This window comes from Hyposmocoma kahamanoa, unplaced genomic scaffold (assembly GCF_003589595.1).
Source record: "Hyposmocoma kahamanoa isolate Upper Pololo Valley unplaced genomic scaffold, ASM358959v1 228, whole genome shotgun sequence".
NCBI classification, from domain to species: domain Eukaryota; kingdom Metazoa; phylum Arthropoda; class Insecta; order Lepidoptera; family Cosmopterigidae; genus Hyposmocoma; species Hyposmocoma kahamanoa.
Genome location: NW_020653747.1, coordinates 844,665 through 857,537, shown reverse-complemented (window position 1 = coordinate 857,537; position 12,873 = coordinate 844,665). Strand labels below are relative to the sequence as shown.

Sequence of the window (12,873 nt, the reverse complement as noted above, 5' to 3'; positions counted from 1 at the left end):
TATAAAGTATTACGGTCCTAAATTCCACTACGCACAACTAAGGGATTCTTCTTTATGATTTGTTTACAATTTTTATGTAAACATTTGTAAATAAGTATTTAAAAGCGATTTTTTTTTAATTTGGTAAATTGCAAATCGATTAGAGTTTAACAAAATATAACAACACTATTCCGTCACTGAAACCAGAATTATTGATTGGTACACATTTATAGTACTCTGTGAGTACACATTTATAAGCAAGATGCGAAAAGTGAAATATGAAATAAGTTCGCGAGTGACAAAAATGTAATTGACGCACGTATATAAATAAGAACTTATTAGAAAAGTCGTTTCTGATAAATAAAAACCTAATGAAACTACAAAATCGATAAAATAATTCATTATTACTTTTATTGTGCAAAATTTCATTGTTAAAAAACTTTTCTTAACAAAAGTATTTGAAATCTAACTCGTTTAAACCTGGTCATTATTATTTGAAAATTCAATAAAACCTTGTAATATTAATTTTATAAACAGTTTTTTAGAAAAAGGAACAGTGAATATTTTCGTGCTATTTTTTTCCAAAACTCATACAAAATGGAGGATCCGCCAGCGCAACAAGTAGATATAGACGACGAAAATATTCAAGATAGCACCGTTAGTAGTAACTCTATTCTTTCCATCGAAACAGTTTACGTAAAAGACGAATTTGACGACGAAGAATTCAACAATAATATCGAAGTTCAATCCGATGATGACATTTTCGACCCTACTGCGCGAGATCATGTAAACCAAAATATAAATCTGCGCGCAGACATCCAAATGATTCAGTACCCTGATCCTAACATACGAGTAAGGAACGAAGCTTTACAATTTGATGACAACGCACTGAATCTCGTAAAAATAAAAAAATCGGAAACGGTTGTGGAGAAATCCGAAGCGACATCTACTTGTAATTTGCCGGAGAACTTTCGATTTACCGGGAACAATCAATTGATGCATTTTATATCGGCGCCTTTGCGAAGCGAAGACACTATGCCTATTGACATGTTAGCTGTCAATAATGCTTACGAACAGAACATACCCATTAATATTCAAAATACACCGCCTGTAGTTCCTCCCGTTGATCAAGAAATACAGCAAAATCTTAACAGACCAAGTACATCGAGGCAAAATTTATATCCTTTTTTGCCAAATGAAAGAAATCCTATTGAAATAGCGGAGCTCAGTAACCGTATAGAAATGAAGATAAGCGATCAGGTTCTGGGTCCAAGAAGCCAAGAAGGTAGTTTCGATGGTGAGTATTTTTTACCGACTAATTCTCAAATTCGAATTCGAAGGTTCTCAATTCGGCTGTACGTTTTTTTTTGTATGTGTGTTACGGGATCACTCTTCTACTACTCGAATAGCATTTGTGAACCGATTTTGATAGATTATTTTTGTTGGAAAAAGGTACCTCAGTAGTGGGCCCCATTTAAATTTGAAGAAAATGTTCCACCTCTAAGTGTCGCAAACTAGGGGATGAATGTCCCATGAGTTCAGCTTTTTTCATTTAAACAAAGCATTGATCTATAGAGAAGATTCAGATCTCAAGATCATTTTTGTTATTAAGTGTTTTTAAATGTTCATTTATTTAAATATATACTCAATCTCTTTACAATGAACATAAAATGAGGCGAAACTATGAACTAGCAAAATTAATTAAACGTTTATAAATAAATAAAAAGTGCAATGCGAATGATACGTTGCCTACTGTAATTGTACAACCAAGTACTGCGATCTTAAATATTTAGGTCCTTAGCTTAAATGTAATAATAATAATTAAATTGCTTTGTTTACCAGACTCAGACGCCGAGTTCCAACCATCTGTAGACCCAGATCCACTCACAGCCAATGCCACAGTTGATGAAAATGTGCAACAATATATCTGCGACATTTGTCAAGTGCTGTTTTCAAAACGCTGCTGTCTGATTACACATATTTTCAACATCCACAACGAAGGTCCTTCCGGTAGTGCTGTAAAATCATGCTGCTGCGAAAAAGACAAAAAGTATGAATGTGACATATGTCACAAATTATTCCTCCACAAGGATAATTTGAAAAAACACCTCCATGAACATGGCCCAATAAAAACCTTAACATGCCATGTTTGTTTCAAAATATTCAAAATAAAAGCTTCTTTTATGCGACATTTGAACAATCACAATAAAATTCACAACTGTAACCAATGCAAAAAGAAATTTCGTGAAATAAGCCGTTTAAGACTGCATATTCAGCGTAAACATTTGTTTGCGGTTTCGCATAAATGTGATATTTGTCACAAAATATTCAAACAATCGTGCCATTTAAAGGACCACAAATTGGCGCATAAGAAAGTGAAGAAAATCAAATGTAATGTTTGTCAAGCAGAATTCAGGACGAAAGCGAAGTTCCATATGCATCAAAAAATGCATGATGGTAAAAAACCGTCCCACTGTGAGAAATGTAACGAGCAATTCAGCCATGACTCTCACTATTTAAACCATTTGCGTGTGTGCTGTGGCACCAAGGCTTTTAAATGCGAAATTTGTAAAAAAAACTTCGAACAGAAATCTGCACTGAATCGTCACTTGCGTATACACAAAAATGAGAAACCACGCCATCGCGAAACATGCCCAAGCACAAGAAGGTTCAAACAAAAAGATCAACAGAAAAAGAAATATTGAATCATTCGTTCAAAAATAACTGAAAGCAGCAAGAAATGAAAAGATACACAAGGCATCGTGTATAATAAAACAAGATTTAAGCTACGCCGTTATGCCAATAGCACAATTAATATATTCTTCAACAAAGAGTATATTTTAACCAGGTCAGCGCAGAGCGCATATTTAGACCGAAACGTTTCGACTGCTTCCATCTCCTGCTACAGGTAAATATAGTATTTGCGAGATGGTTTTAATGATGTTAATATATTTATTACAGATATTGTCTACGAGTTTTTGAAATCGTACAATTAAAGTAAATACGTAATTGTGTATTTAATGTTATGGTATTATTAAAAGTAGTCATTGAAAAAGCTAGACAAGAGATCATTGAGGTTGAATAGCAGGTTATTATATTTATTGCAGGTTTGTGTACTTTTTCACAGCCTATGCCTGTGTGAGAGAAAGAGAGATAAGATAAAAAGATGTTGTTTTACCAATGATATATTATTTAGTATGGGTACTGTTAAACAAGTCACCTTTAAGAAGTGAAGTTATAATACGACGACAATATATATAATATAATAACATTGTCGGTAATTTTTCTGGAAAGAATAGCTTCAGAAACATGCTGGAATTTGTATGATAAGGGCAGTTATAAATCTTAAACTTTAGAACCTTATTATTGATGTATACCAAATATTATAAGCTTAATTGTGTGACTCAAAATATCTGTATTGCTAAATGAAACTCGATGTCGTGTAATTTTAAATAAATATTTTATAGTTCACGTATTAGCTATAGACGCTGTTTTACCAAAGTTATCACCATTAGCGCGCCACTACATCGGGGTCCAAAATGGTATTGGTAGTCTTTTTATAACAAAGAAAACGAAATATATAAATAATTATGTTATAATTACAAATTATAAACGGCTCATGTGAGACAATTCAATGTTTATGTCTCGTAGCACATTTTGAATTATTATTGATACATGAACATCATGGTAGTAAATAATAATAAATCTTAATTACGGACTAAAGAGATCCATGAAGTGATACTAACAATAAATTTAAAATTAGGTTGGTACTTATGTACTACTACGAATTTTGTGGATATTACGAAAAGCCGCATCTTGGGGCACTGACTTCTAACCGCGATAATGTTCAGGGGCAGTTGCTGCTTCCACGTACACTGTTTAATAAAGATTCTTCTTCCGTAAGAATGACATGAAGCTGCCGTAAGAATGCCGTGTAGTTGCACTGCAGAACCGTGACAGCTGCAGCAGCGTCCTAAAGGCGTTATTATATTGCGTATACAGTGCCCTGAATGACCTTTGGGTATAGTAAAAACTTCATGACATTCAATAAAAACAAAACGTTTTGCATTGACAAAAACAAACGTAAATGTATAAAAGTAAAGATTCATATTAATAAATTATAATTTATGTACCCTGCTTACCGCTTAAAATGCTTCATAGACTCCTTTGCACATTCTCCCCAAATATCAGTAGGTGAAGAAAAAAAGAACAAAATAATGCCGAAATTATTATTGATGATATGTAATGTTTACTTTGAAATGTGAGATAAATATAATAAATGAAAAAATTTTGGTGACTATTCATTGATGTCTTACATTAGGATGTAAGATGAGTGTAAATGAGAATGGTATAATATGTCCATGTAATTACAATAGATAATTGTAATCTATATTTAAGTAAAAAAAGGTAACACATGATTTCGTGTCGTTACTTCAACAGCTGTTCGAACATATCCCAATTTCCAAGATATGATGTTTTTAGTTTTCAGTGTGATTTATAATTATAAATGTTTTTTTTTATAACTAAAAATTTTCTTTACAAAATTCCGTTTAATAAGTATTAAGGAATTTGTTCGAAATCGTTTCAAGTATAATGTTCGAGTGTTATTTCGGGAAAATGTCATATTCTTCTTAAATTTATGAGCCAGGCTCGTGTCTTGTAGGTAGAATAAGTTAATATTTAAGTATTCACTTAGTTCATTGTAATTTTGATTTATATGTATGGATATTTGATGAACAAGTAGAAATTAAACAATAAATGTCACACAAAAGGATACACAATACAAACACACACAAAAACAATATGGTAAATATACGTCTTTACTTTTACTGGAAATAAATGTGGCTCCGGATCTCACGTTTTTCGTGTTATTTAAGGCCTGTACACATCAAATTCCATCAAATTCAATGCTTATTTAAAAAAATAAAACGCCGCCATCAAAAATGATTTTATTTCTTCAGGTTGGCAAAACTGTTGACAATACCTGTGTTGCCATTTATTATTTAATCTAGAACCGAATCGAGTTATTTATGGAATCGATTCAGAAAATGACATATTAATTAAGACATCACTACAGCTCACATGATGCGGTTATTTAGTTCGTGTTTGTTACAGGTGAAACGATAGAACAGACATACGTGATAGAAATTTACAGAACACTGTCATCTTGTTATAGCGAATTTTGCGCAAAAATGCTACAAAATATTTTTTTCATCACTCTACTGTTGTTTTGTGGACACTTTGTAACAATATTTTAGATTTTTAGCGGATTATTATGTGAAAAATGACGGACTTGTGGATTATAAACGGCTTTTGCCGTTGTTGTCTAAATGAAGGCAGTTGCAGGAGTCTTGAAGGCTCGTATTCCTTTAATGGCAAAGTCGAAATATACTCAGCGATGTTTAAAGAAATTTTTAACATTATTGTAAGTTAATTATTATATATTTTACATAGCAAAACAGTGTAAACATTTATAAAAAGAGTTTTCTAGAAATGCAATTAAAACTGACACCATATAACACTATTTATGTTATTTAAATTATTCTAAAATCCTCAGAATTTTTTAATACAACTTAGCCAAACTGAATGTACTAGTCGACCAGAATAATGAGACACGCAGCTGAAATATAATGCCATAATTGGACGGGTATTTTATAGCTTTTTAAATTTGGCATAATAAAGAAACAGTTTTTCGTGATCTGGCAACTCAATTTCCCATTTCCTGTGTGTCTCAAATCTACTTTTTTGCATTGTTAGCCTAAGCATTCCATTTACATCATAACACTCCCCCTCCTATACAATATTATCCACTTTATGAGACATTCTAAAAACATCAATATCATCATCTTGGAGTGAATCCTTCGTTTGTGATTGATACGTAATTTTTTTTGGACAAAGATAAGAATATAGTGTGAAATTGATTAAACACTTTTTAATAACTGTTTGAAGTTAGCATTTTAAATTATTAACACAAAGATCAAACACCAAGAAAAAATTCCTTCTATCCTGCTGGATTCGAACCAGTGTCTTCCAGCAAACAGTACTAGACGGTATGCCAACAAAGCCATGTAAATAACAAATGGACCTTACGCATAACATCTAACACGGTTTGCTAGAAGACGCTGGTTTGAATCCAGCAGTATTGAAGAAATGTTTTTTAGTGTTTGATCTTTGTATTAATAATTATAAACGCGCTTGCTGGGAAACAAACACTTGTCCATGGCTGTTGCTGTGCTACACAGAGGCTTTTAATCTTAAAGATATGAGGGCACTGCTCGTATGCCTGTCACACTAAGACATAAGTTGACAAGTTCATGTATTACTTTAATAAATATATATAAGCAAGAGACTTATGACTTGCTTCAACAAACACCTGTAAAGCACCACAAACTATATATGTACCTATACTTACATTACAAAACACTATTCTATACACGTCTTCATAACCAGTTCGAAAATATTTGTAAGTCTTTACTGGCTCCCAAAGTACAGGATTCCCTAGTTTGGAAACCGATTGATGGCTTGTCCACTGTTTTTTTTTGTCAGTTTATGTGCAACCCATAATTTGTATGTATTTTGTCACCTATGGTATTACTGTTGTATATTTATTCAGTCATAAAATAATTAAGAAAAGTAATATACAAAATAATTATTACTGTCTATATATAGGTAAATGCATATGCGAGATTTACACTCTAAGGCGATGTTTTACTTTGCCATTAAACCACTTTCTGTTTATCTGCAGCTGCCCCCTTTACCATCAACAAACCACTCTTCGGCTAACGCAATATGTGCTCCTTGTATTTCAAAACTGAGGGATGCGTCAGCATTCCGGACACAAGTTTTGCAAAATGAACTACGATTTGAAGAATGTTTTAAGCAATATTTGGAGAATGGTGAGTTTCTTTTGTTATTATCGGTGTAGTTCCTCGTTACTGCAACGAGAAGGCATAGTGCCGTCTACGGTTTAAATATAATACCCAAAAACTTAGCACAATTTGAGATAGGGATTGGTTGATCGGCGACTCCGGCGTGTCCACTCTCGAGATTTACAAACGTTACGGCAACCTAACATCTTTTTTTAGCTTGGAATCTTTTTGACATTTCTGTGATCTTTTGAAAATTTAGATATTTCGGGAGCGAAGTTAGGTCTTCACAGAACTCACGCTCGGCTTCGTTGCGGTTTTTAATTTTTGCAGAACAGTCTGAATCCCACCAAGGCGTAGAGTAGATTCTGGTCCGAGCGGAATTATTAAGCGGAATGGAGTCGTTTGCAGCGGTTAGCAAGAGGGAAACGAATACATTGTACATCTCAAGAAAAATTTAGCTGTCAATATCTTGGATCTGAGTTGCCAGGTTAGCGTCGACGAGGCGGGAGAATTTGTCCCAGTCAGCCAATTTAACCCTATATTTGAGGAGAAGTAATACGATTTAGGGGGAGTAATACTGTCTAAATATAATAATATGGGAAAGTGATCGCTGCCGTGAGAGAAGCTGAGAGTTTGCCAAGTTAAACTGGGTAGTACATCTGGAGAGAATAGAGTGATATCTACGCAGCTCTTATTTTGGAGGGGAGAGACCCTACGAGTGGGTGAGCCGTCATTGCACACGGACACATTCAGGTCATCAAAAAGTTGACAAGGGCAACAGAGTTAGAGCAGCAACGAGTGGAACCCCAAAGGAAGTGGTGACAATTAAATCGCCAAAAATAATAATGCTGTCTGTGAAGAAAGATTGCAAGATTGTCTTTATTTCGGAGATAATATTTAGTATGAGGAACATAAATAGAAATTAATGATATGTTTGTGGATTTGATAGCTACCATTTGGAAGTGGATTATGGGGCGGGAGAGTAATTTGGGAAAACGGAATTTTGAGATTGACCAAAATGGCAGCACCTGTCTTGCTGTCGTCTCTGTCACCCCGAAGGCTTGAATAACCTGGTATTCGAGCCAGGCTTAAGCCAGGTCTCCGAGACAGCAAGAACAGCGGGCTGGTATTTGTTAATTAGGTACACAAAATTTAGGCTTTTTACGTCGGATACTTTTACAGTTCCACTGAAGAAAATTGGTCATTTTGTTTGATGAGAGATATAAAAGATTCTAGTACAGGGAGGATATTGGGCGGTATGATTTCGCTAAATTTGGAAACTATATTAATTAGAGCTACTACTGTCTAGTAGTTCGCTGAGGTTGTCATTGGGTGAGGGCGAAGGGGTTCTCCCTCGGGGGGGATTCAAAGCGCAACCATTAGGTAGATATAGATATTGGGGTACGGGTAATAATTTGTATTTCAGCGTCATAGGAAGCTCGGACGGGTCGGAAGCGAGTAGCAGCTTCTGAGAAGCTGGTGTTCTCCTCCGACATAACGAGTTTTATTGCCTTTTGGCGAGCGTGCTTTGGGCAGATGCTATCAGTAGCTCCCTGGTTGCAGATCTACATTAGCCGACTATATAACCGAATCGGCAGCATTTCCTGCACTGAATAGTTGGTAGTTTGTAGATTTCCACAGCTACTGAGGTATGGAAACAATAGACTTTCTCAGGTAAGCGTTGGCCCTGAACACTCATAACTACTGTTGTAGTGGGAATCCATTGCGTAGTATTGTTTAGGCGAATTTTTCTACTCAGTCGCCTAAGTTTTATAACAGGGCCGCAATTACTCGAGAAGGATAAACCGGAAAACAATTCTTCTAAAGACCAGTCCGTAGGAATGCCCCGAAGGACTCCCATACGGTAGACGTTATTTAGGGATCTGTCTCAGGTAGTTGTCAAATGTTTTTGCCAAAAAAGTGTTGCTTCTTCTGCTGATTTAAATTCAACTGCAATTTTATTACGTCCTAAAGGTTTAATACCTCCGTCAACAATTCCTTTTGTACCAAGCTTATGTAGCATCTGGGCCAATTTGAGAACCCGAATAGAGAAACCCGATGCTGGATCAGACTCCCTACGCGAGATGTGGACTATGAAGGGTCCTACGTCCTGCGTGGAGTGTGCCAGATCGGAGTCGCTATCAAATTTAGGATTGACGAAAGTGTTTTGGATCGAGGCGGATGGGCGAACACTTTTTTTAGCAGTTTTGTTTTGTAGGTGGCTGTGGGCAGGACGCTTCTTGGAGCCTAATGTTTCCGTGTCCATGCTTTGAGGTGCTGAGACAAGTGTTTAGGATGAGTCATCATCAGGGAGCTCCTCTTCGGTCATAACACTAATAAGATTTGTACTAACCCTGCTTACCAATTTGTTGGGGGTAGATAACTGTCAACAGTGAAAACAGCAAAATTCTAATGATTTTTTAAACTATAACCTCAACGGTTTTCAATACTATACGTGCTCACCACCGAACTCAACATCAGATATCGAAAACTACCAACCTTATTGTTGGCTCCATCGTTTTCATTCAGTAACTTCAACTTTTGACAGGTGTCAACGTCAAATGAAAAAAATTAAAGGAAAAATACTTATTTTTCTTTTTCAAAATGGAATTTTTTCCCAACACTAAGACTATCAAACTCCTCAACTATTTGGCCCAAATATATGGGCTCATTAGCTGGTTTTTCATTAATAATAGACTCACGCTTGGTCACAATCTCATCTGATGTTAAGCGACGATGTGACCGACGATGGGATGCGTTTGCCTAAAAAATGCCTATTCACTCTAGCCTTGAATAGTCCGAAGTTGTACTTTTCGGGAAATACAGATGCCGTAGAGTATTCCATTCCTTTGCCGTAAGCATCAGAAAGGAGGAAGCAAAGCGCTTAGTGCGAATAGGTGGAATATCAACGACATAAGAATGGAGAGCTCCGGACCTTCTAGTGGACCGAAAGAGAAACGGTGAGGGTGGAACTAAATTGAAAAGTTCCTGCGCACACTCCCCGAAATGTATCCGATAGAAAACCGACAAGCAGGCTACTTTTCTGCGATGGTCGAAATTTTGTAGCTTCTACTCCACAAGAGAGTTGCTGTTAATAAGTCTCTTGTTCTTCGCTCCACCGAGTCCAAGGCAGCTAATTGATAATTTGCAAAGCCGTTCCAAAGGTGGCAGCAATACTCCATACACAATCGAAACTTGTGCTTTGTGCAGACATTATTTGAATTTTAATTTGCAGCCGAAGTCGCGGACTCCAGCTTCATCATATTTCAATAGATTTTTTTTTTCAGGCATTCAACCGATAGAAACCGAAATAAAAATAGAAGAGGTTGACGATTCCGAAGCCAAACAAGAAGCAAGTACAGACCAACAACCTGCAGCTGTAGCCAGGGAAGGTATTACAAGTCTATTTCAATATAACACGAGAGTACTCTGATAAACACTTCAATGTGTTTTTTCATATTATAACATTATTATGTCTACAACCTGTAGGTACAAGTGGTGCCCTTAGATAACTGACCTAAAGCGCCCCGTGTACGTTCAAATAATTTGTCAAATTTGTATTTAGTAGCGATAGAGCTCCTTGTGACAGAGCCACCTTACCTATTTCTGCCGCCAAACAGCAGTGTGAGCATTAGCTCAAATGAAGAAAAGTGCTGTGTTCTGGTGAACTGCGTTCTGGTTTTGAAGGGTAAGGGTGCTTGTGAAATTACAGGTACATGGGACTTTTAAACTTATGTCTCAGGGTGATGGGCGCAGAGGCAGTGCCCCTCAGATCTTTGCGATTTAAATCTCTGGTCACTCTCTGAAACTAACCAAACCTCCGTGTGTTAGCATCCCCAGAAAACAAAACAAAACAAAGATCTGCAATAAGTATATAGAAAAATCCGTAGGGTGCGCTGGTTCGTTTGCTAGTGTTATCTCGTTCATTCTTTACTAAAGCGTGAAACACACAGAACGGGTGCGGGTCGGGCACGTGTCGGGTCGGGAGTACGGCGGGTGTAATTACGTATATTTATATAGACGACAACCACGAGCGGGCGCAAGACCCAACCTGCGCCCGACTCGCGCCCGCTGTCAGTGTGTTTCACGGTTTAATGTACCGATAACATTTTGTTTAATATCATTTAATTATGTATAAACAAGGGTAACCCGTCATTAGTTAACGCTACTGCGTTAGAGTACGGCGGCGGAACCAGTTCCTGAGGTGTGACGGCTGAGGAGTGAGGCAAGCTTTATTATGACAACTTTATGCACAAAACACGCGTAATGGAGATCTCATCTGCCTTTCATATTAAGAATGCCATGTTTATTTAAGTACGGGGTTATATACTGCCTCTTTGGCACATTAAAACAGAAGCGTATGCAAACATTCTGTACCCTTTGGATAGATCGTTCCATGTTACTGTTCAGCGCAGAACCATATATAGCGCTACAGTAGTTAAATGGGGAAAATGAATACTAGAAGGTCTATTAGGAGTATACGTAGCTCTTACCGAATATAAGGTCTTATTTTGTATAATGTCTAAAGTTAAAAAACGCATTTTTTATTTTCATGTTTAGATCTGACGTGTATTTTTGCTCTCCATCTATTAATAGCCCCAAATACCGTGCAGTTTTGACTTCTTCGAGTTAATCACATTAATTTGAACCCAATCTTTAACACTTAAGGACTTTTTCTATTTGATATTTGGTTCCTAGGACTAAACATCTGTGATTTATTTGCGTTGAGAAGTAAACCATTTTATTTAATACAATTTTAATGTACCAAAAACAACGTCATTACAAAGTATATATATGAAGCAGGAGTTTTACTTGAAGACGTTTGTAACCTTCAGCTGAGCTGTTCGTCAATAACAGCCTGGACACTATTGTAAAATAAGTTGTCGCCTGACTTTCTCAAACTCGTATCTTATAAAGAGTGATTATTTAGGAGATGGTAAAACTTTCTATTTATTAATTAAATTTTTATTGAATTGATATTCAATTATTTTTTGTTGAAAAAATTCCTTCGATCCGGTCGGATTCGAACCGACGTCTTCTTGCATACCGTGCCAGACGCCATACCAACTAAGCCACGGAACGAACCAACGGACCTCACGAATTCTTCTATTTGCTTGCGTCGTGTCTTTGTATTTGGTTTTTTAACGACTTTTTAGTCGTAGCCCCATCTATGACAGATTTATCACCCAGTTAGTACCTTTACAGCTACCAGTCCTGGCGAGAGATGTCGCTATTCACTGTATTAATTAAATTTTTATTGAATTGATATTCAATTATTTTTTGTGAAATTACTCCACTAGTTTGTTATAATTATTAATACAAAGATCGAACACTCAGAAAAAATTCCTTCGATCCGGTCGGATTCGAACCGACGTCTTCTTGCATACCGTGGCAGACGCCATACCAACTAAGCCACGGAACGAACTAACGGACCTCACGAATTCTTCTATGTGCTTGCGTCGTGTCTTTGTATTTGGTTTTTCAACGACTTTTTAGTCGTAGCGCCATCTATGAGAAATCTATGACAGATTTATCACTTTCTATTTATTTTAAATTTCTTATCAAAGGTGTTAATTTAGATGCATTGCTTTAAGAATAGATAAAAGCCAGTGTGTGAATAAGAAGGAAATGTGATATGAAATTAGCCTGCAAAATTTGTATATACAATTCATTTTTTGCATTTCACTAACTTTATATATAAAAAAGGGTCAGACCTGCAGAAACCTTTTTAAGAAATACAATATAATGACCATATACTCACAATATATTTATGATATAATAGTTTGTGCGCGTCAAAACTTGGCTACTTATGAGCGACGTACGGGCGGAGGCCGAGCGTTGCGAAACGCGGGAACACTAAAATCCGTTGCCCACCGTACCGAACTTGCAACTAGAAATCCGCGGGTAATGGGTCCCCGATTCTACGAACATCTACCCACAGACCTGAAAAGTGTTAGAAACGATGCAACGTTTTGTACCCGACTAAAAAACCTTTTATTGGATATTGAATTGTACAGTGTCGATG

General features: G+C 36.3%; 2 protein-coding genes across 2 annotated transcripts in view; both read left to right on the top strand.

Moving 5' to 3' along the window:
* Positions 1-576: 576 nt before the first annotated feature.
* On the top strand, positions 577-3,170 carry LOC113228370 (zinc finger protein 436-like). Its single transcript, XM_026461642.1, has 2 exons — positions 577-1,276; positions 1,822-3,170. Exons 1-2 carry the CDS (start codon positions 577-579, stop codon positions 2,682-2,684), a joined length of 1,563 nt encoding a protein of 520 aa, XP_026317427.1. The 3' UTR covers positions 2,685-3,170.
* A 3,512-nt stretch (positions 3,171-6,682) lies between these two features.
* LOC113228369 (zinc finger protein OZF-like) overlaps positions 6,683-12,873 on the top strand; it is a 16,859-nt gene continuing 10,668 nt past the window's right edge. The window contains exons 1-2 of the mRNA XM_026461641.1: positions 6,683-6,875; positions 10,136-10,240. Of these exons, the coding sequence (XP_026317426.1) occupies positions 6,683-6,875; positions 10,136-10,240 (298 nt within the window). The remainder of the gene's footprint in view (positions 6,876-10,135; positions 10,241-12,873) is intronic.

Bases quoted from the DNA above. Each gene is read 5' to 3' on its own strand.
- LOC113228370 (XM_026461642.1), top strand. From the start codon at position 577: ATGGAGGATCCGCCAGCGCAACAAGTAGATATAGACGACGAAAATATT. The intron at 1,277-1,821 runs GTGAGTATTTTT...TTTGTTTACCAG, and splicing joins CCAAGAAGGTAGTTTCGATG to ACTCAGACGCCGAGTTCCAA.